Below are 21,945 nucleotides of genomic sequence, written 5' to 3' on the forward strand. Positions count from 1 at the left end.
TGTGGTTGTTAAGAAATATGTTTCTGAGATTAGAGATGATAGCCCTGATGCCATACTCAGCTGGAATTTGATTAACGAGATAGCCTTTGTCTAGGTTTTCTTTCAGTTTCAATTGTATACAGTATTCCTCACTTTCTATGCTATTACCACAAATAAAATGTTTATTAGAGCATAAGTGAGAACAGGGGCGCCTAACTCAAACCCACAGTAACTACAGCTTTTGTTCTAGCAAAGGCACGTGCAACTGTATGAAAAGCGAGAAGATTTTTATCCAGCTTGACCTGTTCCAGACTAAAATGTTCCAACAAGCATTGCCTGTTCGAGGCTAGCCTTCCTCTGCAGGGTATTAGTTGCATTAAAGATACATGTTTATTTACTAGTCTCCAGTACACCCCAGTGCATCCCCACACGCAGAAATAGGATGCAGGAGTCTTACACTGAATTTCTTGTTTTTCTGCCTACACAATGACTTCTCCTTCCTCTGCACACACATCCCACAGCTTCAGGAAAAAAAATCCTGGATGGAGGGCCTTAGACCCTCCCCTGCAGTGACCCATGCTCCTCCTGCACAGCCAAGGCTGTACGTTTTGGAAACAAGCCCTTATAAAACAACGTTGCAGAAATTCCAGGTGAGCAATAAGGTTTACTCTGAGCCATTGCAAAATAGTTATTCACAAGAAAAATTGCAATATCTGAGGACATGAAGCCAAATTTTGTATTTCAAGCAGTTGTAGTCTTTCATCTGCAGATAAAGTCCCTTTTGAAGAGCAAACCCTGTAATGACCCATCTTATCTTTACATGCTTGTGGTTTTGTTTTTTTAGGAATCTCATCACCTCCCTGCCTACGGACCTCAAACTTCTCTATACAGGAAAAAGCTGAAGATAACGTAAACCAAACACAGCTCTGTGTGAAGCACCACTTCCATCTTTCAGCATTTACTCTTGTCGCAGCCAAGAATTTCTCAAATTGATGAACTACTCCCCGAATTTTGAACCTTAGTTAAAGAAAGGCACTAATTCCAGGGAGGTGCTCTGGACCGACGTTCACCTGCGCTACCAAGGCAGCGTGCGGGCGATGCCCGGGAGGGTGAAGGGACAGCGAGGGGGGACCCGAGGCAGCAGCTCCCCCTTGCCTCAGCCCCGCGCCTCCCGCCCAGCGCGCCCTGCGCACGCGCAGCCCGGGTGCCAGGGCGGCGCCAAGCACGTGCCCGCCTGAGGGAGCCGGCGCGAGCCCCGCTGAGGCGGGAGCCGCCCGCCCGCTGCCGCCGCCGGTGACCGGAGAGGGGAGGAAAGAGGGTTCCGGACCAGCCGCCGCCACCCTGCCCCGCTCCGGCTAGAAAGCAGCGCCCCGCGGCGCGGCCCGCACCGCGCCACGGCCCCGCCCGCCCTGTGATTGGCGAGAGAAAGGGAGGGAGCGGCTGCGCGCCAGGCCCCGGCGTGTCGCAGCGAAGGCGTCCGGCCGGCCCCCGCTGCCGCGGCGCCGCGCGTTCCGCCCTGAGCGTGTGTGCGGGCCCCGGACGGGAGCCGAGCCGAGCTGGGCGAGTTGCGTGCTGCCGGCGCCGCCGCTGCCATGGAGAGGGGAGGCGGCGGCAGCGGGTGACTCCGCGCCCCTTCCCCCGATGAGACTGTGGCTGGGCTGGCTGGGCTGCTACACCCTGTTCCTGTGGGTGCTGAGGAGGAGGATGTGGTCTGGCCCTGCCAGGTACCTGAGGAGCCCTTTATCCAGGTCCCTCTACGTGAATATGATGGGCAGCCACAGCCAGCCAGCCCCGGGCGCCAGGGAGAACCACCAGGTACAGCCCCAAAGGCAGCCGCCCTTCCCGCCCCTCCCCTCCCCCACCCCGCCTTCCCTCCCCGTGCCCGGCGGGGCCGGGCTGGGCGGGGGGCTCCGCGGCGCCGGCAGGCACGGGGGCCTCCCTCCATCCCGCCGCCCCCAGGGAAGCCGGGGAGCTCCGCCGGGGCAGCGGGCGGGGGGGGGGGGAATCCTCGTCCGCCGGGGCGCCCTGAGGTACCGGTCGCTGCGGGTGGGGAGGAGCGGGGGACCCTGGTGCGGGCTGAGGGGGCACCGGGCCGGGCAGCGCCAGACAAAGAGAGGGAACAGCTCGGTCCTCCCGGTGAGAAAGTTGACGTGTGCCCTCCGTGTGGAATACGTGCGGGAGCCTGCGGGAGAGGTAAGGTGAGGTACCGGGGCGGAAGAGCCGCAGGGGGAGGGCAGCCGGGGCTGGATGCCGGCGCAGTGTGCTGTGGGCTTGGGTCGTCGGAGCGAGTCCGGCGGTAACGGCGGGATGGGGAGCCAGGGCGATGTCCCGAGACCGATAATGCATCGGGTTGGGTGTCAGAGCTGCTCCTGAGGGATGTAAACTCTCGTCTTGCGTTTTTCCTTGTGAGTTGTTAGTAAACACCACTTGAATGAAGTTTGCAGGTGGTGTTGAAGGGGTGGGGTTGTAATTACAGAGATGTTTTAATTAATACTGGCCTATCTAGAGGAAAATTTTAAAAGTGAGCAACTGGGAAACTGCAGAGCTCACAGAGGGCTTGGGACAGTAGTAGATGGCAAACTAGAAATGAGTTTGCAATGTGATATGACTGCAATAAAAGGTTAGTGCTATATTTGGGCAGTGTAGGCACGTGGATCAGTACTTTGTGGAGAAGTTAGGGACTGTACCTTTGCTATACAATGGTTATGTGGTATGACTGCATTTGGGGTATGTTCAGTTCTGCACTACATTTTACCAAAACGCTGCTGAAAATCTGACAGGAGTTCAGAAGGGCTAATCAAAACTCTTAGTGCTGAAGGAAGATACTGACTTATTCTATGTAAAATATACAGAGGCGAGCTAATAAAGGAAACATAGCATAAATATTTGAGGACTTGCTGCACAAAGGAAGAGCATAATTATGCACCATAATTCTTCAGGCTGATCCATTACTGGAGCTTTTTCAGTACTCTGGATGGGCACTGACACACAGAATTTTGCTACTGAGTGAATGTATTACTGGGGTTTAATGAATATGGTCTGCTGTTTGGATCATTCAGTACATAAGTAGGATGACAAAGAGAAGCAGAATTTAGATTTACAGAAAGAACTTTCTTCTGGCAAACAAAGAAAATCTGAAAGTCTTTGGTGTTAAAAACTGTACTAGGAAGACGAGTCAAACAAGGAAATGTGTTACAGAGATGATTATGTCATTCACAGGTAGATGGTCTGCAGTGGATACTCTCCATTTCTAATTTATTTGATATAGATTTTAAACCTAAAGTATTGAGTATTTAGTAAGCTTAGTAAGATTTATGGTTACAGAGTTTGTGGGTTTACTTGTAAGTAAGGATTGCATGTTGAGGCCCCAGGTGCTTTCGCTCTCTGCTGTTTTACTGACTTTTAAGTTTTACGTAACCTGGCTAAAAGAACATTTTCTTCCTTTCACTAATATTAGACAAAAGTTGTCTATAATAATAATTTTTATTATAACAAAGGTCTCAACATACCTTTTCAGATTTTTGTGCTGTAGTTTTTCTACTATTGTGCTATAAGAGATTGGTACACTTTCTGTTATGAAACTAGTGGCCTGAAAAGGGCTCTTCATGTATTGTATGTGGAGGAAAACAAAAGTGGTTTCTGTTCTGAGGAAGTAGTTCCAGAATTAAGCTGTTTTTCACCACTTTTGTTATTTTAAATTTGGATTTGGTTTATCCTGTGTTGCTTTTTTTTTTTCCTTCTTGTAGTTTGCTGTCATTTCTGTTGTTCACTAGTGTTATATAGGTAGTTGCCAATAAGCTTATTGGCAAGATTAACTGTGAAAAAGAAATTAGAGGAGTTCTGAGAACAATGCTTAATTTCTGGAAACAAGCTTCTCTTCTCACAGTTGTCACCATCATCGTTCTACCAGTGGTTATGTCAATATATATCAGTATTTAGGAGTCTTAAAGACAAGAATTGTAGGACTGTTGGTTTCCATGGTCAGATCTTGGAACTACAGGTGACAGAGTTCAGTGCAGAACCAAGGTGTATGAGCTCAGGTACAGCACATATGTAGTCATATCGCTTATGGAACAAAGCCTGTGTTTCCCAAAGCTTTGATAGTTGGATACATTTTCTTCTGGATTGAAAATGGCAATGCATTGAAAAAGGCAGATCATCTCAGCCACTCCAAACCTGTCCAGTGTAGCAAGGCAGCAGCCTCATGAATGAACCTGACATGTATCCCCGGCTGCTCCTCAGCTCCATGGGATTGTTCACTTCTGCCAGGCTCTTAAAATCGGCTTCTGAAGATGGATGGACAAAGTACACAGGCGGCTGCTGCTTTAGTCGTTTTTCACAACTCGCTAAGGATTCCTTTTGGGAACCACTGAACTATGCTGATTCATTCAAGGAGCACCGCACTGCAGTGAGAAAAGACCTAAACTGGTAAATCATCAGTCTGGAGATCCCTGGGCCAGGCTCCATCATGTGGTACAGACTTGCTCAAAATCTGGTTTTTAGAGGAAAGAATCACTTACTTGTGCTACCTGCAAGTGTGTTTAAAAATACAGTTGAGAGCCTTATTCTGCCAGAAATGTACCCCTTATGCAAGTGGTTTTCAAAGTAAACCTAAGCAGGCATATGTTCGCTCCTCAGCTGAAGGGTCTTGACATCCCTTGCTACTTTGGGTCAGTGTTTGATGGAGCCTCTGTTTATGAATCTGGCATAATGATCTTGGTGCAGCTGTCTGCTCCCCTCTACTTGTTGGCACTAGTATTGTGAAGCAGCAGGACACTGGAATAAGAATCCTGTCCCATTATTATTTGTATTACAGTAGTGACTGGAAGTCTCATTGTGCTGAACGCTGCGTAAACATGTGTTAAGTGACTGTTCCTCTCCCAACAAGGTACAACAAATGTGAAGGGATCAGGATATGAGTGTACATTTTGCATAGTGTGGCTATAAGCACAACCTTAGGTGTTAAATCGTTGGGGCATTACCCCAGCTGGCTGTTTGCTGTCCTTCTACATGCATTTTTACAAGGTTCTGTTAAAACTCTCCATTTCTCTTTAAGATGCTTCTAACTCCCTATCTGCACAGTGAACACATGCAGCCAGATTAAGGGACATTATTGCAAGATCTGAGGGGGAGATAAGAGAGTGTTAGCTGTAGGGAATAATTCTTGATATTAGAAAACAGACACAACGGCATTAGAAATTCTATGAGAAGGGCTGACAATAACTGCGTAAGCGTAGGGGAGTGAAAAATAATAGTGCCATTCTTAATTAAAATTGTGTTTAAAACTTCTTTGTGTAACTTCTGCATATTGAATGGAGGGGGTTTTTAGCTTGGCGTTGCAACCTAGCAATGAGCAACCTTTTGAATTTTATTATCAGTGCTGACATTCCAGAATGCTGCAGCATTAGAGGCATTTGCTGGAGGTACAGAAGGTGGTCCTAAAATTTCAGCATTTCTATAGGTTTGCCTTGTTTTGCAGAAGTTTTTTTCATTTAAAATAATGTAAAGCAGATATTAAAGAAGTTTAGATACGCCTTACACGTGGATAGTAAAATATTAGGATACTGTATGGTTTATTACTTTTCCAGGTATCAAAAACTAGCATTCTTTTTCTTCACAATTAATTGAACAATAGCTCACATATCAGAGTTCGTTTAGTTTGTATAGGAGTGGTTGTTACCAGGTAACACAAGGCGAAAGGAATCATTGGCCCGTTTTACCTTGGGCTTTAGCCTTTACCAATATAGAAATATAGAACTGACTTTCAGCTGATACTGACGACTCCCTAGATGTGTGAACCCGCTCCTTTGTTTAGTAGAGATGCTGGGAGGCAGCTTCATAGACAACATTGTTTCAAAAGACTTGTGGACCTGCTTGTTGGTACTGGTAAGTGAAGAAACATAGTCCAGCAATGCTGTAAGACAGACAAGCTGTGGTCTAAAGTGTTGATTGGATTCTTTGTTTCATTTCCTGGAAACATATTGCAAATGCACTTGCTGATTTCAGAGGGTGCCTAGGGAAAAGTTGAGAATGAGTTGGAAGATAGAAAACGATGTTATCCCACTTCATACTATTTTATCAGTGTGGTGCTGTTCCGTAGAGGACCTGTGTTTGCTTTCTAAGAATTTACATTGTAGAATTCATCAAAGTACAGGGTAATGATTAAGACAAAAATTAAAAGCATTATTTCTTAGCAAGTAATTGGTCCTCACTTGATTACAATTCAAATCTAAGTTCAATTAATCCTGAAGCTTGTTGAAAAGTCTGTAGGAAAAACTAAATTTTTATATTTACAGAAATTGATAATAGCCTTCCGTGTATTCAGTTTGTTTTAACTACTTCTGGTTTTATATTGCTGAACTTTTTAATGATCCTTTATCTCTTTCTCTAGTGGTATGTCTGCAACACAGAACAGTTGTCTGAATCCCTTCAGCCTATTTTTGTCCAGAGTTACCTTGACCAAGGAACACAGATCTTCTTAAACAACAGCATTGAGAAATCAGGCTGGCTGTTTATCCAGCTCTATCACTCTTTTGTGTCCTCAATTTTTAGCCTCTTTATGTCTAGAACATCTATCAATGGGTAAGTAAAAGTCAATCTTAGATAAACTAAGTACAGTATGGATTTAGGGTTTTCAAGTGTTCAGCCCTACCCCTTGATTTATCAGCTTTTCTTATATTTGGAGTTTTCCCTTTGCCAGTCTAACAGATCTGAGATGCCCTACTGGGCTCTTCATGCCCAACCCTCTTAATTGAAGAATACCATTTCTAGTATGGGGGGACAGAGGAGGTAATTGCAATTAATGAGAAACAGTCAGAGGACTTTAACTGTTTTTTATAACCATTACTTGTATTAATTTCCTTCTGAATAAGAGAGTGTTCTCTTTGTATTAGACAATGTATCCCTCTTCTCTTTGCTTTCTTCCCCCCCCTACACCTTGCCCTTTACCTACTGCCATTTCTCTATCAGTTACTGTTGTGATTGTCCTTGTTGAAGGTGGCTGTATCCAGTCAGTTCTGTATTGCATCTAAAATTCTTGTTACTAGAGAGTGGGCGCACACCCACTGCAAATCTAGGCAGGTTTCTAAACAGTGCAGAAATTGGCCGAGTGTTGCATTTGATAACACCAATGTGGAACAGAATTCTATCCGTTGTCTTAATCTGTAAAACTTAATTTCACCTCAGTTTGTGTGTAAGTTGTACTTGAACAGGTAACTTCTGAAGTAGCATCCTTGACTGATGAAACACCAGGAAGGCAGGAAACGAGAAGTTTGTGAAACGATATTCTCTTAGTCTTATTGCATCAGTCTCTTCTGTGGCTGCAGGGGAGTTTAGCTGTTTGTGGATGCTTTAGAATTTTTTCCAAAAAAGTCAGTGCCTTTTTTTGCTCATGTCACCCCATTCAGGCATATGTTTAACAGCTTATCAGTTTTGACCTTATGAAGAATGCATTTTGTTATTTACCTGATTTCTCTACCATCCCCACCTCTGCACCTACAACATTCTTCTGCACAGTCTGATATGAGGACAGTAGCTGTCTACTAAGGCTAGAAAAATAATCCTTTTCCTTATTTTCTAACCAGATGACTGTGAGCTTCCCTGTGGTGTTCTTGGTTACTTGCAGGTTTATATAAAGGTTCCTTTGGTCTCCTCTTCTTCCTTTCTCTCTCATTTTTTTTCAAAGGCTCTCCAGTGCTTTGAATAATACCTCATAGTGCTGTTAGGAATAATAGCTATGAGCCAATTACACAGTGTGGACTGACACAAGTGTGCTGCAAGGGGGCTCTACTTAAATTGGCTGTATTCTGTTTATACATTTAATATCCTGCTTTAGTTTCTTCTATATGACTTTGTATACTCTGTCCTTTTTCTTTGTTTGTTTCTTTGGTTTTTAGTACAGTCAATCTTTCCTAGGCCGCCTCCTTGTCACATTTTTTTAATTCTTTGAGTCTTTTTATCTTTGTTTACCTTTTTTTTCCCCTTGAACATAAAAGATTTCTGTTAATTGTCTCTAAGTTTAACCTGCTATCCAACACTAGTTTAAAGAATAGTATTTATCTACCTTCAGTCTATTACTGACCAGTTCTTTTTCCTCTGCTTGTTCTCCTAACTCTTTCATCTTCTGAATTCTGCTGTGACAGCTGAAATCTGTCATTATGTAGTCTTCAAACAGTTACGGGCGGGTATGTCATTGAATTGATCCATAAGGAATCTGGCTGTCACCTGTACCCAATTCCTTAATGAGTTGCCTATTTTCTATTCCACAGCTCTTCGTGTTGAATGCAGGATCTGCAGACAGCAGCAAAAGCCATTGTAACATACAATTAAAAAAATCTCTTTTGCCACTCCAGCAGTGTTACCCCTGTCCTTTCTTTAAATCCGTTCCCTGGCTTCCCTCCTAGTTCCACAACCTATTCCTCATTCATTGTGCGTACTTCTGTGTCTCTGTAGCCATTTTATTTCCTCTGCTATTTCATCTTTTTTTTTTTTAAAGGTAGGTGGCAGAGATTCAAATCTGCAAATGTGACAAATAAGGTTCAGCCTTTATCTTTCCCCCTCTTTCTCTCCTCCCTTTTTTTTTTTAATGCGATCACTTTCTTGAGCTGCACCCCATGGGCTCTTCCTTACCTAATCAAATTCCTTCTGAAGTCTTAACCGCTGTAACTGCATGTGGCTGTGTGTTTGATCTCTTGCAAGGCAAGTTGAACTGGATTTAAAATTTATCTGAGAAGTGACCTTGTCTACTATTATGTGTGACTGTTTGCTGCCAAAGCACATTCTATTACTTCATTGTCCTTCCTGTTAAAGTTTGTGCAAAATCGGTCATTTCTTGTTTTTACATTTCAGGCTGCTGGGAAGGGGCTCAATGTTTGTGTTTTCCCCAGAACAATTTCAGAGACTGCTTAAAATAAATCCTGAATGGAAATCCCACAGACTTCTCGATTTAGGGGCTGGGGATGGAGAAGTTACTAAAGTCATGAGTCCTCACTTTGAAGAAATCTATGCCACTGAATTGTCTGAAACTATGATATGGCAGCTTCAGAAGAAGAAATACAGGTATTGTACTGAACGCTTCTTACATCCTTTATATCACACATTACAGCAAAGTAATCTGTTTGTAATATTTAATGGATGTTCAGTATTTTCAGTCAATTCCTCTATTGTTTGATTGTTATGGAGAAGGTTAACCTGTACAAAAGCAGGAAACCGAACACATCTGTTGTCCCCTCTTACCAGCGCTTTTGTTATGCGCATGTTCCCTATTATCAGTTAAGGTAAAATAGGCAACAACCATTTTGAAGTCTCTTTCTTCATAGCTTGCTCAAATTGCTTTAATCAAGGGAGTCAGGAAGATGAAATTCAGATGAACAGTCTAACTGAACAGTCCAAAATTGCAAGAGGAAGACACAGATACGGCAGAGAAAGCAAACTGAATCCTGGTAATAGGGATACCTCAATAATCTCTGTCTAATCTTACAGTATAGACGACTGTGTAAAGGTTCTTTTATTCTTGCTATGCTTAGCTCCTGCTGTTAGAATTGAATAATATTTAGTAACGAAAACCTCAGCACTTTCAGAACTTTGTTCATGCACTCATCACAGCTGCTGGAGGTTCTTGCAGCAGCAGATCCAGTCTTGTTGAGTAATGGTTAGTATTTCAGGCACTGTATCCCTAGACTTCAACCCAAAGAATGAACGAACTGTGGATTTCTTTTCTTCACCTGTCTTTGAGTGTAAATATAACAGCCACTTCTCAATCTGGGTTTGCACACTGGTAAATCAGAGTGGATAGAATGCAGCAAGCCATTAATCATATTTCGGCTTTGTTGTTCCTTGAGAAGTATCTTCCGTTTTATTCTAGGACAACATGTTTTTTAATACCCGGAGTTCTCATTTTTGTCTCCTTTATTGCCTGACGATTATAAGGCATTATAAAGACTCGTATGGCTGGATATATAGCCATGCTCATTTTTGATTTAGTTTTCTTTTCCAAAAGACCAGAAGGATCCTGTCTGTCTCTTCTCATCGCCTAAGTGGCGGGACCTTACCTGCACTATCAACACATCCATAGGGAACTTTTGTCTTCAGTGATTCTCTCTGAACTCAGCTGGTGTTTGTTTAACAGACTGTATCTCTTTCTCTTTCCCTTTGTAGGGTGCTTGGTATAAATGAATGGCAAAACACAGGATTTCAGTATGATGTTATCAGCTGTTTGAATTTGCTGGATCGCTGTGATCAACCACTGACTGTATTAAAAGATATTAGGAGTGTACTGGAGCCAACTAGAGGCAGAGTCATTCTAGCATTAGTTCTGCCATTTCACCCGTATGTGGAAAATGGTAAGTACACAGATTAATAGATGTTTAGACAGGTAAATAAAACGTTTGTAGGTTATAGTGTCCCGGATTAAACGTTTAATAAATAATTGGCATGTTTGTATTTGATTTTTACAAATAACTTGTACGGTGCATGTTCAGAAGTATGAAATCATAGGTAAATAGCCCACATGATGTAAGCTGTTTTTTTAATCCCCCAACATATGTTGTTGGCACCAACAAAAAGCTCAAATATTGAAGTCACATATCCTGTTCTGCAGGTTGCCACATTTGAGCTGTGTTGGAGCCACATGGGAAAACTGATCTCTGATTAGGGCCCTCTGCTGCTGTCATATAGGTAACCCCAGTTGTCTCTAGCGACCAGTTGAGCAAAACCATCAGAACTGTCTGTAAGGCTGAATAGAGCAGTTCAGGTCAAACTGTTTCAAGTGTTCCAGACGAACCACACCTAACAATGCATAGGGAGATAATGTTTGCTTTCCAACATGAGGTCTCAAAGTAAAATATAGACCCCTACTAATACAAAGTATCATCTGCTATTTATATTGTATTAGTAACTGGAATAAAAAAGTAAAATTCAGTGCCAAAACTCCATTACTTCCCCTAATTGCATTTTAAAGAAATACCTGAGAGATTTTCAAATTAATCTGTCCTTATGAGTAAACTTCAAAAGAGACTAGAAACGTTTTTTACATGCCTATGATTGTGGATTCAGGTTGAGGCACCCTAAAGGTGGTTTGAATTCCAGAAGGCTGGTGTTCATCAGTCATCGTTTGGACGCTGGCTTTCCTTGAGTATTAAGACTTGTCTGTGGAAAGGCGTGTATGCCCAGGAAATACACAACTAATAACCATAACATTCTGGCAATCACAAATGCATCAAACTGAATCTGTTTTCCTCTTTTTATGTGCCAGTGGTATTTTGGTGGGAGGAGGGGGGCGGAATAAGTTTTAAGTATAAAAAATAATGCCATCAGATGAAGAATTGCTTGAAATACAGCATTTGAGTATATAATTTTGTAACTATTCTGAAAAGTAGTGTGTCTTAAATGAGATGGGGGGTTGACTTACACATCTGTACAGTATTTCAAGCATATTTGGTTACAGCGTATTGTTCCTATAATGTGGAAGAATATGGCCTCCTCTTTTAAAAATTCTTTAAAATTCCAAATAACAGCAGTGTCTTTCTAATCTTTCATTGGCATATTAGAAGCAGAAATGGAGAAATTATTCGGGTGGCCCTTTTCTGTACCTTCAAAACTATGTGCCATTGTGTTTTGCAATCGCTATTGCACCCAGCATCTACTTTTTTGCATGTCATTGGGTAACCACATGACAGACCACGTGCAACTTCCTGGCTCAAGAGGAGGTAGATAAATTAAGGAAGGAACTACTCTTAAGTCCTCTTATGTCCTTCATCGTTAATCTCCTATAGTATACTTGGTGGAGAATAGTGTTAAATTTACAAATCCCAAGGGACTGGAAACCTGCTCTGTGATTGTTGAAGTTGGTCATTCCTACTTGTTGAAAGTTGAAATCTATTGTAACATGTCTTGTAAACCGAAGTCGTACTTTTGTTTGTGGTGGTGATTTGTAGCAGATTAGTCACTTTGCTTAAGGCAGTTTTGTTTGCTTAATATGTTCTGAAATGTAAAAACATTTTCAGTTTGTCTCTTTACTACTGTCATGGATGTAGATCCATATAAACTACTTTAGACAGTGCAAGTTAGCACACACAAAAGTTAACTGTCATTCCAGTGAAGCTTTCCCACTTGAGATCTATTTAACTGTAGTTTAAAGAAATAGACAATGAACTGCCAGACTGTCTTCATGATGTACGAAAGATTTTAGTATTTCAGTACTTTCAGCTGTTGTACAAGACGATGCATTTTGAAAAGTGTTACATATGTACATATGCTTTATATTTAACAAAAAAAAATATACTTGGAACATTCAAAGAGGCGAACATTTCATGGCTCAAGTAACTTCTTGTAGCAGCTAATTAAAAACAGTTTGGACCCGCCTAGAGAAACTTTTGAATTTTAGAGGGGGGAACAAATGGAGAAGACATGAGGCAGGTAAGGTGTTTGATCAGTGTATAGATCAATTTCTAGAAAATGGAGAAATTATTTTGATCAAAACAAGGTATTTGAGTTATTACACATAATGTAATGGGAGAGTAATTGTGGAAACTGTCTATGTGAATAACATAAAACTTGCTTTAAGAGAACAAAGCGAGGTGGAGGAGAAGGTAAAATATATTTCTGTGCTTACTGTTTCTGGAATTACAGTGACACCTAGAGTCCAAAGTAGCTTAATCATAAATTTTTTTCTGGGGCTTTTCAGTTTTATTCTCAACACACAGAACAACAAGTAATGCACTTACTGCACATGTCTAAATTTGGCAAGTAAGCCAGATGAATCATAAGGTATTAGACTAGTCACATAAGAACATGTATTATTATAACTTTATATTTTTAATAGGTATCCCATATAGGGTCATATAAAAATCCTTTGTATTTCCTAATGTAGACATCCTATTTATATAAAGGCATTACTACGTAATATATGGCTAGATTGATTTAAGTTTCTCTGAAATAAAAATGTCAGACACTATACTTCAGAAGTAGTGAACACTAGCAACCTGGGATTGTGAAATTTTCTTGTTGAAAACATTAATGTCCTTGTGATTGACTGACAGGGATAAGAAGACAAAGGTGTGTTTTCCATCTTCCTGAAATATGTGATACTAAATTGAGCTGGAAACACAGTACTGTGCTAGATGGACCCTTGCTTTGTCTCACTTGTCAGTTCTCATCTCATTGAAGTGAGAAATGGCAGTTTTATTTGTTAAACAAAGCCTTGCTTTATTTAAATGATGATAAAAGATGCAGCTGTTCTTTAGTAGGGACAATGCCTGATACTAACAGATCTCTTGTAAAAGTGCTGATTGTGTAGGTTGGCTAGGTAGTAACTGCTTTAAAAAAAAGGTACTCTTTTAAAAAAAGTATACTACCTTGACTAGGTAGTATACTTCTGTGACCATGCGTGTATCCATGTTGAACAGGCATGTAAAGGCAAAACTTGGTGCTCCAGGTAATCCTGACTTTGGATGGCAGGACTGGAATATGGGGCTTGTCTGTCTAGCAAGTGAATTTTAGTATTGCAGGAGCAACCTTCTCACTATGACCACTACTTTCCTTTCCTAAATAGGCTAGGAAGAAGTTCCCATCCCCAAATGAGCTTCACCATGATAGTACATGCATTTATATTGTCTGTTTTTCCTGCTTGCCTGTCCACAAAATACATAGGTTTTGCTCTGTTTAAGCTGTTGTTAAGACTCAATAACTGGTAATCTGCATATCTGCTACATCAGTAACTATCCCATTAATATGACTATACCCAGAATTTCACCTATGAAATGAGTTTATTTTCTGCTGTTGTCAATTACCATACATCTTTCACAAATGCTCAAATTCATGTAAAAACTATAAATGTACATTTATGTAAAAAGAAAAAAAGACATAGAATTAAATCTAAACTGAAAAAGGAAACTTTTATGACGCATTAGCAGTTATCTTATGAAAGATGAAGTCATTTTTCCACGGTTCTTATTGTTGCAGAATGGAAAATGGAAGTAATACATAACATAAGATGTAATGTATGAAGCGCTTGGTTTTAGTGATCTGTTTAGAAAATACTCTCGAAGAACACTGCCCTGCAAAGTTTTCTCCTCTCTTTTTAAAGCAAAGGAAGTCTGTGAAGAAGCTTAACTTCTTCATCTGCCCGTTTGCTTGCATGAGAAATATTGAACAAATCTGAACTGCTGCATATGCTCATCTGTTCTGATAAACAGTGTCATCTTCCAAATCATCCTAGGGGAAAAACGTAGAAGTATTTTGTTACTCGTGTGAACTTTTGTTCTTACAAAGGCAGAATTTCCTTTTTGAGGCCAACTCCATCCCTTTACTGTTTCAGTAAACTCCTTTCTCCCCACTTACCCACTTGCTTTTGTCTATGTGGCATCTACAGGATTCAAAACATATTTCTTTTCCTCTTGGCTTTTCCTGATCTCCAGGGAGCACAGAGGTGGTAAAACATACCCCTTATTTTCACTGTGTTCATACCTGACGTTAAAACCAGGCACCAGGTCATGTTAGCAGGGACCTGAAGTCTTTAAAGGGGTAATTACAGAGGAAAACAATTGGGGCTGTATGGAAATCAATAAAGTAAAATGTAGAGAAGAGTTTGATTCTGTTCTATGTTTCTTTTTGTTTCTTCTTGCATCTCTGAAGTGGTGCAGTCCATGCTCAGAATAGGAAAGGATTTATACTGTTTCTCAAGAGAGGCAAAATTTTTGAAGCAGGATTTTGAAGCCATTTTCTTTGCTCGCAAATACACGTGACTTCTAAAGTTGTTTTTTTGTAACTTATATGGCATATGCAAAATCACTGTCATACGGTAATATATAAGACTTATTGGCATAAATTTGGAATGATTAACTAAGTTGTGTGGCTTTACCGAGTGATATTGAATATTTAGTTCAGTCTCTGTACGTTGAAGGAGGGGGAAATATCTGTAAGAATGTTGTAGAGCTTTTATAACAGTTTTGTACGTTTCTGTCACCTAGCTACCCTGGGCTAAGGGAGCAAGAGGAACTACAGTAGAAATATTTTTCAAAAATGAACTCTTAATTAATAGCTCTGTGTGTCTTACCAAACAGTCCAGAACCACTTGTTGAGTCGTCGTCTTGGCAAAATATAAATTTATGGAAGCTTCATTTTTAAATATACATACATACATTCTATAAGGTATATACTATGATATATATATATATAAAATTGTCTGTGTATGGTCATTTAGAATGCTTTATAATGTCTTTTGACTGTTGTGCAGAATACTTTTCTTAGACCTTCATCAACTTTAAAAAAGAAAAGTCTATTTCCAGAGGAAACAGAAATGGTATACTCTTAAAAACTGTCAGTTCCTCTTTTTCCCCATAAATTTCAGTATTGGTAGATAGATACTTACAGGCTGTTGGCAACGTTCAGCATACCTCTGCTTTTGAAGTTCTTGGGCAATTGCATGAAAAATTTTTCGTCCGCTAGTGATTTTCTGCAAATTATTAAAAAAATTTTAGGTCAGTGCTACATTTGAAGTTGGGGGAAACATCTTTTTCTCCCTTCTATAATTCTGATTTTTATCCTGTATATATCTTTGGGAATGTTACTAAATAACACTTTAAGAACATACGATTTGGCAGGCAGAAGGGGTTTAAATTACATTAATATTACATCTCTTAGTATATATACCTTCTTTAATGGATATTTATGGCTTCTGATTTTTATTCAAGGATACATGGTGATAGAGGTTCTTAATGGACTTGGTTTAATGAATGCACTATTTAAACAAACAAAAAATTAACAGCAAAACCTGTTATTTTCAGAAGAAGTTTGAACAAAATTTACTTAAAACCTAAAGGAAGCTGTTTATTAGAGATGACCTTTACATAGATTGACTTTATCCTGTATCCAATTTGTTAAAAATACATTTAACTAATTTTAACTAATTAGTTAATTTAAAATCATTAACTAGTTTTGTACAAATCTGAAGTGAAGCCTTAACAGCTCTAAATGTCTCTTTAACGGAATCATCAATTAATCACAAAATTGGTGCTCTGTATACTTTAAGACAGGAAAAAAAAAAAAGCTCTGAATCACAGACAAAGCAAACAAAGTGGTAACATACACAGTTCTCTGTTCTTTGGTCTTCATTCCCACTTTTCTTTAGCAACTTTGGTTTTAACTGGAGGGAGGGATAATAAAATAAAACACAATTAAAACATGAGATGATAAGTCAACTGTTAAGGTAGCAGAATAGTTAAAAGCGTTGCCTCTTTTACAACGTCAGACAGTTTCTAGGTAAAAGTCTTTGATTAGACCAGCTTCTACCATTGGAAAAAATCAGAGTTTTCAAGCGTGTAAGGCCTTTTTCAGCTTCTGCTAGTAGATGTTGCAGGTGTGTTTGCTTTGAGTACAGTGGGACCTGCCTGAAGCACTGTGTAATTCTCAAAAATAAACCAGTGTCATCAGAGGTAACAGTTTTTCCCCTGAAAAAGGCTTGATTAATTTTTCCCACTATACTACTTCACCTAGTTTAAAGAAAAACAAAAATCAAAAAGACTGTCCTGTCTTTATGCTTAGACTGTAATCACTACAGCAAAGAACCGTTTTACCATATCATACCACTTAGGACTGTGAAGTCCTCATTCTCATGTCAAAGCCTCATTATTATGTAAAGATTCCAGTTGCAGCTTTGGGTATTTTTTTTAACTAAATGCAAATTTGTTCTAGGTTTAAAAAAAAAATCCAGTAGTTACCTAATTTTTAACCAGATGCATTCTAATATGTTTGTTTCCTATAAGCACAAAACTTCTTCTAAGTCTCTGATATTTTTAAATTTTACCAAGGTCTCTCTTCTGTATATGTATGAATAGAATTCATTACACAAGTAAAGTCAGTCTGCAGTATCTTTACTGCAGCTCGCAAAGACTTTGACACCAAATTTAAATTATTTTACTTTTACTGGCAACTACTCCAGAGAGTTGGTGACTTACCCTGGTAATTTCTAGTTTTGCTTTTTGAGCGTGCCTTGATAGATAATCTCCAACTTGCCGATTAATACTCTCAGAATAATTTTACCTTTAGAATACCTTTTCTTTTTGACACTTTACTGAAAAAAAGAAAATGTGGTTGCTATTGAGAGTACACACTAGAGTTTGCAGATATGTGCAGCATATGAACTTCAACCAACCATCTCTTCAAAACTTATGAATAAAAGTTATGTAATCTAGGAATGTCTTTTTATTCGCCTTATGGAGATGTTAAAACTGCTTAGATTTACAAAATGAACAAAATCAGAAAAATCACTTTGAGCCTACCTTATAGACTACAAAGAACATGAATACAGTAGTGCTGTATAGAAACAGTAAGGATGAGGCGATGATCGTGAAGATGAAGACGAGTTTTCCATTGCTGTGCTGCTTCTCTGCTCCTTTATTAAAAGTGGATGTTAGAATAAAGGACAGTTCTTCTGATTTACATAATTGTCTTAAGATTCTGCATTTCAGCCCCCTTCCTTTGAGGAATTAAAAAACCTTATACCCATCAATATTTTCTGGTTAATTTTCAGCCTAAATTCTTTAGTGAGATCACTTTTCTTTTGTTTGCAAGGGCAATGGAGACTTGTTATTTTTGATTATGAACCCTTCCTTTAGGGGTAGACAGAGAATAGAATCCAGTTTTCTGCTCTCGTAAAGGAATATCTGAATAAAGCTTACAGGCTTTTGTTCAGAAATGCAATTAGATGAGGAAGGAAGGAATACAGGGAAAGTAATTGTCCAGCTGGGTTTTTTTTTTCTTTCTATTTTAGGCATGTAAAACTGAAATGTAGTTAATGAAGTCTTATCTCTTTCTCAAGTGCAAGGCAAATGATACAAAGGTTCAGAACTAAAACTTTTTTCTCAGTTTGGCATGGTGAATCGCCAGTTCCAAGACCCTGTACTCTGTTGCACGTATTCCCACTAAACATCAGTTTCTGTACTTCCCATTTTTCTGTGATACTTCCTTTCTGATAACCATTAAGTAAGAGGATGTAGAGTATGGTTAGATAACGTGAGTACAAAACTTCTTTCTTTTGTAGAATTCTAGAGTCATTTGCATCATATGACAGAACAGTCTAATTAGCAAACAAGGTTAAGATGCTTATTTGTAGAATCTCTCCATGGTTCTACTATTAATATTTTAAAATACTCCTAGTGGTTTTATTGACATTTCCATCTTAAATGCCATTCTTGAAAGTGTAAATAAAGAGAGTACTTAGGAAAGATAATTTATTTCTTTTAAGATGGTTCATTAAGAAGGAATGATCAACTGACCTGTTTTCGATAGTACTGTTCCATCTCCTGTTTGTTTCGAGCGGTGTGAACTTGAATCTGAAAATGCTATTCCACAGATATAAACAGCATTGTCGTCTACAGTCAGATCATTGATCTGAAGTGAAATGTTATTTTCTGATAATAAATGTACTTTGTACTTCTGATGATTTGTGCATTCAGGAATACACAAATCCTCATGTTTGTTAGTTAAAAAGCGAAACCATAGAACTTGAGGTGGGGACGAGGAGCATCCAGAGGCAGAGAAAGCACATGTTAGGAAGACAGTGTGCATGGAGTAGTCGGCTTCCTGAAAACTGGGTTGTGTTACAGTGACTTGGCAGGTATCTGCAGCACCTGTTGAGAATAAACAATTGGTAACGTCAGGGACAGTCAAAAAGCGAGGCACAATCTGAAAAGAAAATAAGCCTACTTCTGGTTTGTTCAAGAAGAGGTGGAAGGAAAGGAGGAAAACCAACCCAGTTTCAAACTTGAAATTTTTACGGTTGTTTCCAGAAAACTTTTAGACTATTCCTACAGCTTGCCCATGTGTTCATTTAACAGTTTTCCCTATGCGGTAATGTGCTTAGCTTTCTGGTTTTCTGAAAAAGTATAGAGAAGATTCATATATCTAAAATAATGTGGATGTCTCCTTTGGCCCTGGAGAAGACCAAAAGAATACTTTGTGTAGTTCCCTGCCTCAGATTTAGTTCTGAGTATTTTGGGGATTTGGGGGGGTAATGGACGGTGGGTGTCATATGACATAACTCTAGATGCTCAGTGGAGTAGTTCTGCAAGGGTTTCTCTCTTCTCCACTGTTCCTGATCTGAATCAAGTGAGACAGCCTGATGGCAGGCAGTAGAAATGTTGTAAATGGAGACATTTATAATTTAGTGATTTCATAACATTGATTAGAATTCATAATAGTTCCTAGACGTTCTTCCACTTCATCACATATATTGACTTTGGGTTTCTAAGGATAATAATATTGCTTGTTAGTTCTGACATTTAAAAATGTGTGCAGAGAAAACAGGAAGGTCAATCAGAGAAGAGAATTCTAATTAAGGAACTGAAATGTAAAGTTTAATATGACCGGTCTGGGAGATTTTTTTTAAGTCTTTATCGAAATTCATGATTTAAATACTGTTTTGCTATATTTAATTTTATTCAAATAAATTGCTTATTTAAACAATGGAATTGAGATTATTGCAGTGAAAATGAAGGTGGTAGCCTAACAGCATCCTTTTCAACTTCCTAGAAAATAACAAATTAGAAGAAAAATAAACTGAAGTCTTTTAATCTACCGCTGATACACAATTTATAAGCGTGTCCGTGGTGGACAATCAGCATTGTCCTTTGATCATTTTTCTCACTGAGTGTTTTATGGACCAAATGCAAGCAGATTCAGTGTCTGTGAGTTCTACAGGAATAAAATGAAACTCTACTTCTGTGTCAGATCAACATCAGAGCCATTCGATAACAGCAACAGAAATCTGAAAATTGTAGTAATACAAGTTGTCGGTGTACTTGTACCCTGTGTGGTGAAAGGCAGCAGCTTGTGCTTCTGCAGTTGATCCCCTTCTCTTTTCCACCTTACTCTAGGGCTCTGGGTGGCCTTGCAGAGCAGAGCTCCATGGCTTCAGTTCATATAGATACTATCTGCTTAACTTCCCAAACCCTCCTCCCAAACAAGCACAGCTTCACTGAAAACATGCTACTGCTGCTGGAGCATTCTTTGCAGAGAAGTGCAGTAGGATTTGACCCAGGAATCACAGATTAGAGGAGCATTTCGGACTTTTAGAAGAAAAAGCATTTGCTACCAGTTGTTTAATTTGGAAGTTGTATGAACATAGCAGAAATCAGCTTGATTCTCAGCAAAACTTTTTACTGCTCTTATTTTGTAGCTATGTTGCAAATGATAACCACAACATTTGCAATCATCTTAACTGCTATTACATGGGAAAATATAAGAAGCTTTAAAAAAAACATCTTACCAGCACCATACAGAATCCAGTCAAATGCCAGCATTAGCACATTTTTTAATTTGTTGAAAGATGCCATCTCTTGTATCTCTCTGGAAATGATTCTGCTTGAAGGAAGAGGAACTTAGGAAATCTTTGGAGTTGCAGAACACTCTGAATCACAAGTTCTAACTTCCTGTTTAGAAGGCTGTTTACTGCTGCATTTAGCAAACTAGTTAAAGGTACAGACCAAACCAGAAAACTTTTGTTACTTGTGGATGACATTACTTGGAAAGTGAGTGAAGAGTTTTAAATTTTGAACTTCTGAGAGTTGTACCTATAAACCTTCAGATAATTTCATTGGCTATAACAAATGACAACACGTTTTCCTGCATGCTACAAGTGTTCAGCTTCTTACTTTTATATGACCCTAAGCAGTCTTTACCATATCAGCTAGTAGGTGGCCACTGGAGGAGCAGATTCTGTAGCCATCCATTATAATGTGGTGGTCTACTGATGGAAGCTTCACAGCAAATCCTAATTTTCAACTTGCCGGCTCTATTTGCCATAATTACCTGAAGCCATCTTTGGCCAGACAGTGGGCATAAAGAAAGAATTTTATAATGCTGGAAAAGATCTTCATTAAATAGTCGGTCTGTCCATGTCTGCTGAACACCAGCCTTGCTAGTGGAAGTTACTTTTCAACCAGTCTTGGAACTGCTAGTTAAAAATGTAACAAAAGATAAACTTAAGAAGGAGCTGCTTCTGAACAACAGGCAAAATCTTGAACTGATCTTGCAACAGCTCTACAAATGACTTGTCAATCTCCTGTTTGGAGTGGAATGGAATATAATCTGTGTAATATGCTTTCTGTAAGAAAATACAACACACAATAAAATTTTCTTTATAATTTAAACAAAACTATTTTGTTTTCTCAGTAGGTGGCAAGTGGGAAAAGCCCTCAGAAGTTTTGGAAATCAAAGGGCACACTTGGGAAGAACAGGTGAACAGCCTGCCAGAAGTTTTCAGTAAAGCTGGTTTTGCCATAGAGGCTTTCACCAGACTGCCATATCTATGTGAAGGTGATATGTATAATGACTACTATGTACTAGATGATGCTGTCTTCGTCCTCAAGCCAGTGTAAGCCTGTATGAAGTAAATCTCCAGAATCTAACCCAAGAAGCAGCCTCTGAAAGAGGGATTTGATTTATGGTTACTTAAAGGGAGGGAATTTGGGGACTGCCATGCTAAATAAATACCATGTAAGAAATATAAAGGCCAAAATACTAATGCATTTCTTTGTAGTGCGATTAGGGGAAAAAAGGTTGTTTTTTACACAGAATCTTCCGTTGAGAATTTCTTTTTTACCAGCTCTTAAACCAACAATGCATTCTGCAATCCGGCAGTAATGGGGGATATTTTTTTATACTTACCTGCAACAGGGGTCAGATCCAAACAAAAGCAATAGTCCTAATAATGATGAGACTGATACAATGTGAACTGTTGTTAAAGAAATCAAGTGAAATCTGGCAATAAAGTTATCCATTCAGTTGAAGACTTGTTGAATATAAACTGTTGAAATGGATATTCTTCCATGCTTTCTTTTTTACTGTCATTCTTCATGTTTTTAATCATGCTAATAAACTTTTTAGAGATGACTTTTTGCATTAACTTTTGTATTCATTTTTGTAACCACAGCCATGCTTGTCCGCAGCAACTGCTCTTTGTGTTGAGAA

The 21,945-nt window shown here is 39.4% G+C and overlaps 2 protein-coding genes across 3 annotated transcripts; one reads left to right on the forward strand and one right to left on the reverse strand.

Moving 5' to 3' along the window:
• The first annotated feature begins 1,455 nt into the window (after positions 1 to 1,455).
• On the forward strand, positions 1,456 to 21,867 carry METTL9 (methyltransferase 9, His-X-His N1(pi)-histidine). Of its 2 annotated transcripts, XR_011050108.1 has the most exons (6): positions 1,456 to 1,794; positions 6,371 to 6,561; positions 8,827 to 9,036; positions 10,135 to 10,319; positions 10,577 to 10,653; positions 21,148 to 21,227. XR_011050108.1 is itself a non-coding variant. In XM_068423581.1 (5 exons), the coding sequence occupies exons 1-5, from the start codon at positions 1,621 to 1,623 to the stop codon at positions 21,351 to 21,353; spliced, it is 966 nt and encodes a 321-aa protein (XP_068279682.1). In that variant the 5' UTR covers positions 1,462 to 1,620; the 3' UTR covers positions 21,354 to 21,867. The 2 variants fall into 2 exon arrangements, 1 of the variants encoding a protein (XP_068279682.1); XM_068423581.1 differs by lacking the exon at positions 10,577 to 10,653 and having other exon boundaries at positions 1,462 to 1,794; positions 21,148 to 21,867.
• On the reverse strand, positions 14,152 to 20,309 carry IGSF6 (immunoglobulin superfamily member 6). Its single transcript, XM_068423905.1, has 6 exons — positions 20,243 to 20,309; positions 18,252 to 18,605; positions 17,256 to 17,362; positions 16,064 to 16,120; positions 15,347 to 15,430; positions 14,152 to 14,190 (listed from the first exon to the last, which is right to left on the reverse strand). Exons 1-6 carry the CDS (start codon positions 20,307 to 20,309, stop codon positions 14,152 to 14,154), a joined length of 708 nt encoding a protein of 235 aa, XP_068280006.1.
• Positions 21,868 to 21,945: the final 78 nt, after the last annotated feature.

This window comes from Nyctibius grandis, chromosome Z (assembly GCF_013368605.1).
Source record: "Nyctibius grandis isolate bNycGra1 chromosome Z, bNycGra1.pri, whole genome shotgun sequence".
NCBI classification, from domain to species: domain Eukaryota; kingdom Metazoa; phylum Chordata; class Aves; order Nyctibiiformes; family Nyctibiidae; genus Nyctibius; species Nyctibius grandis.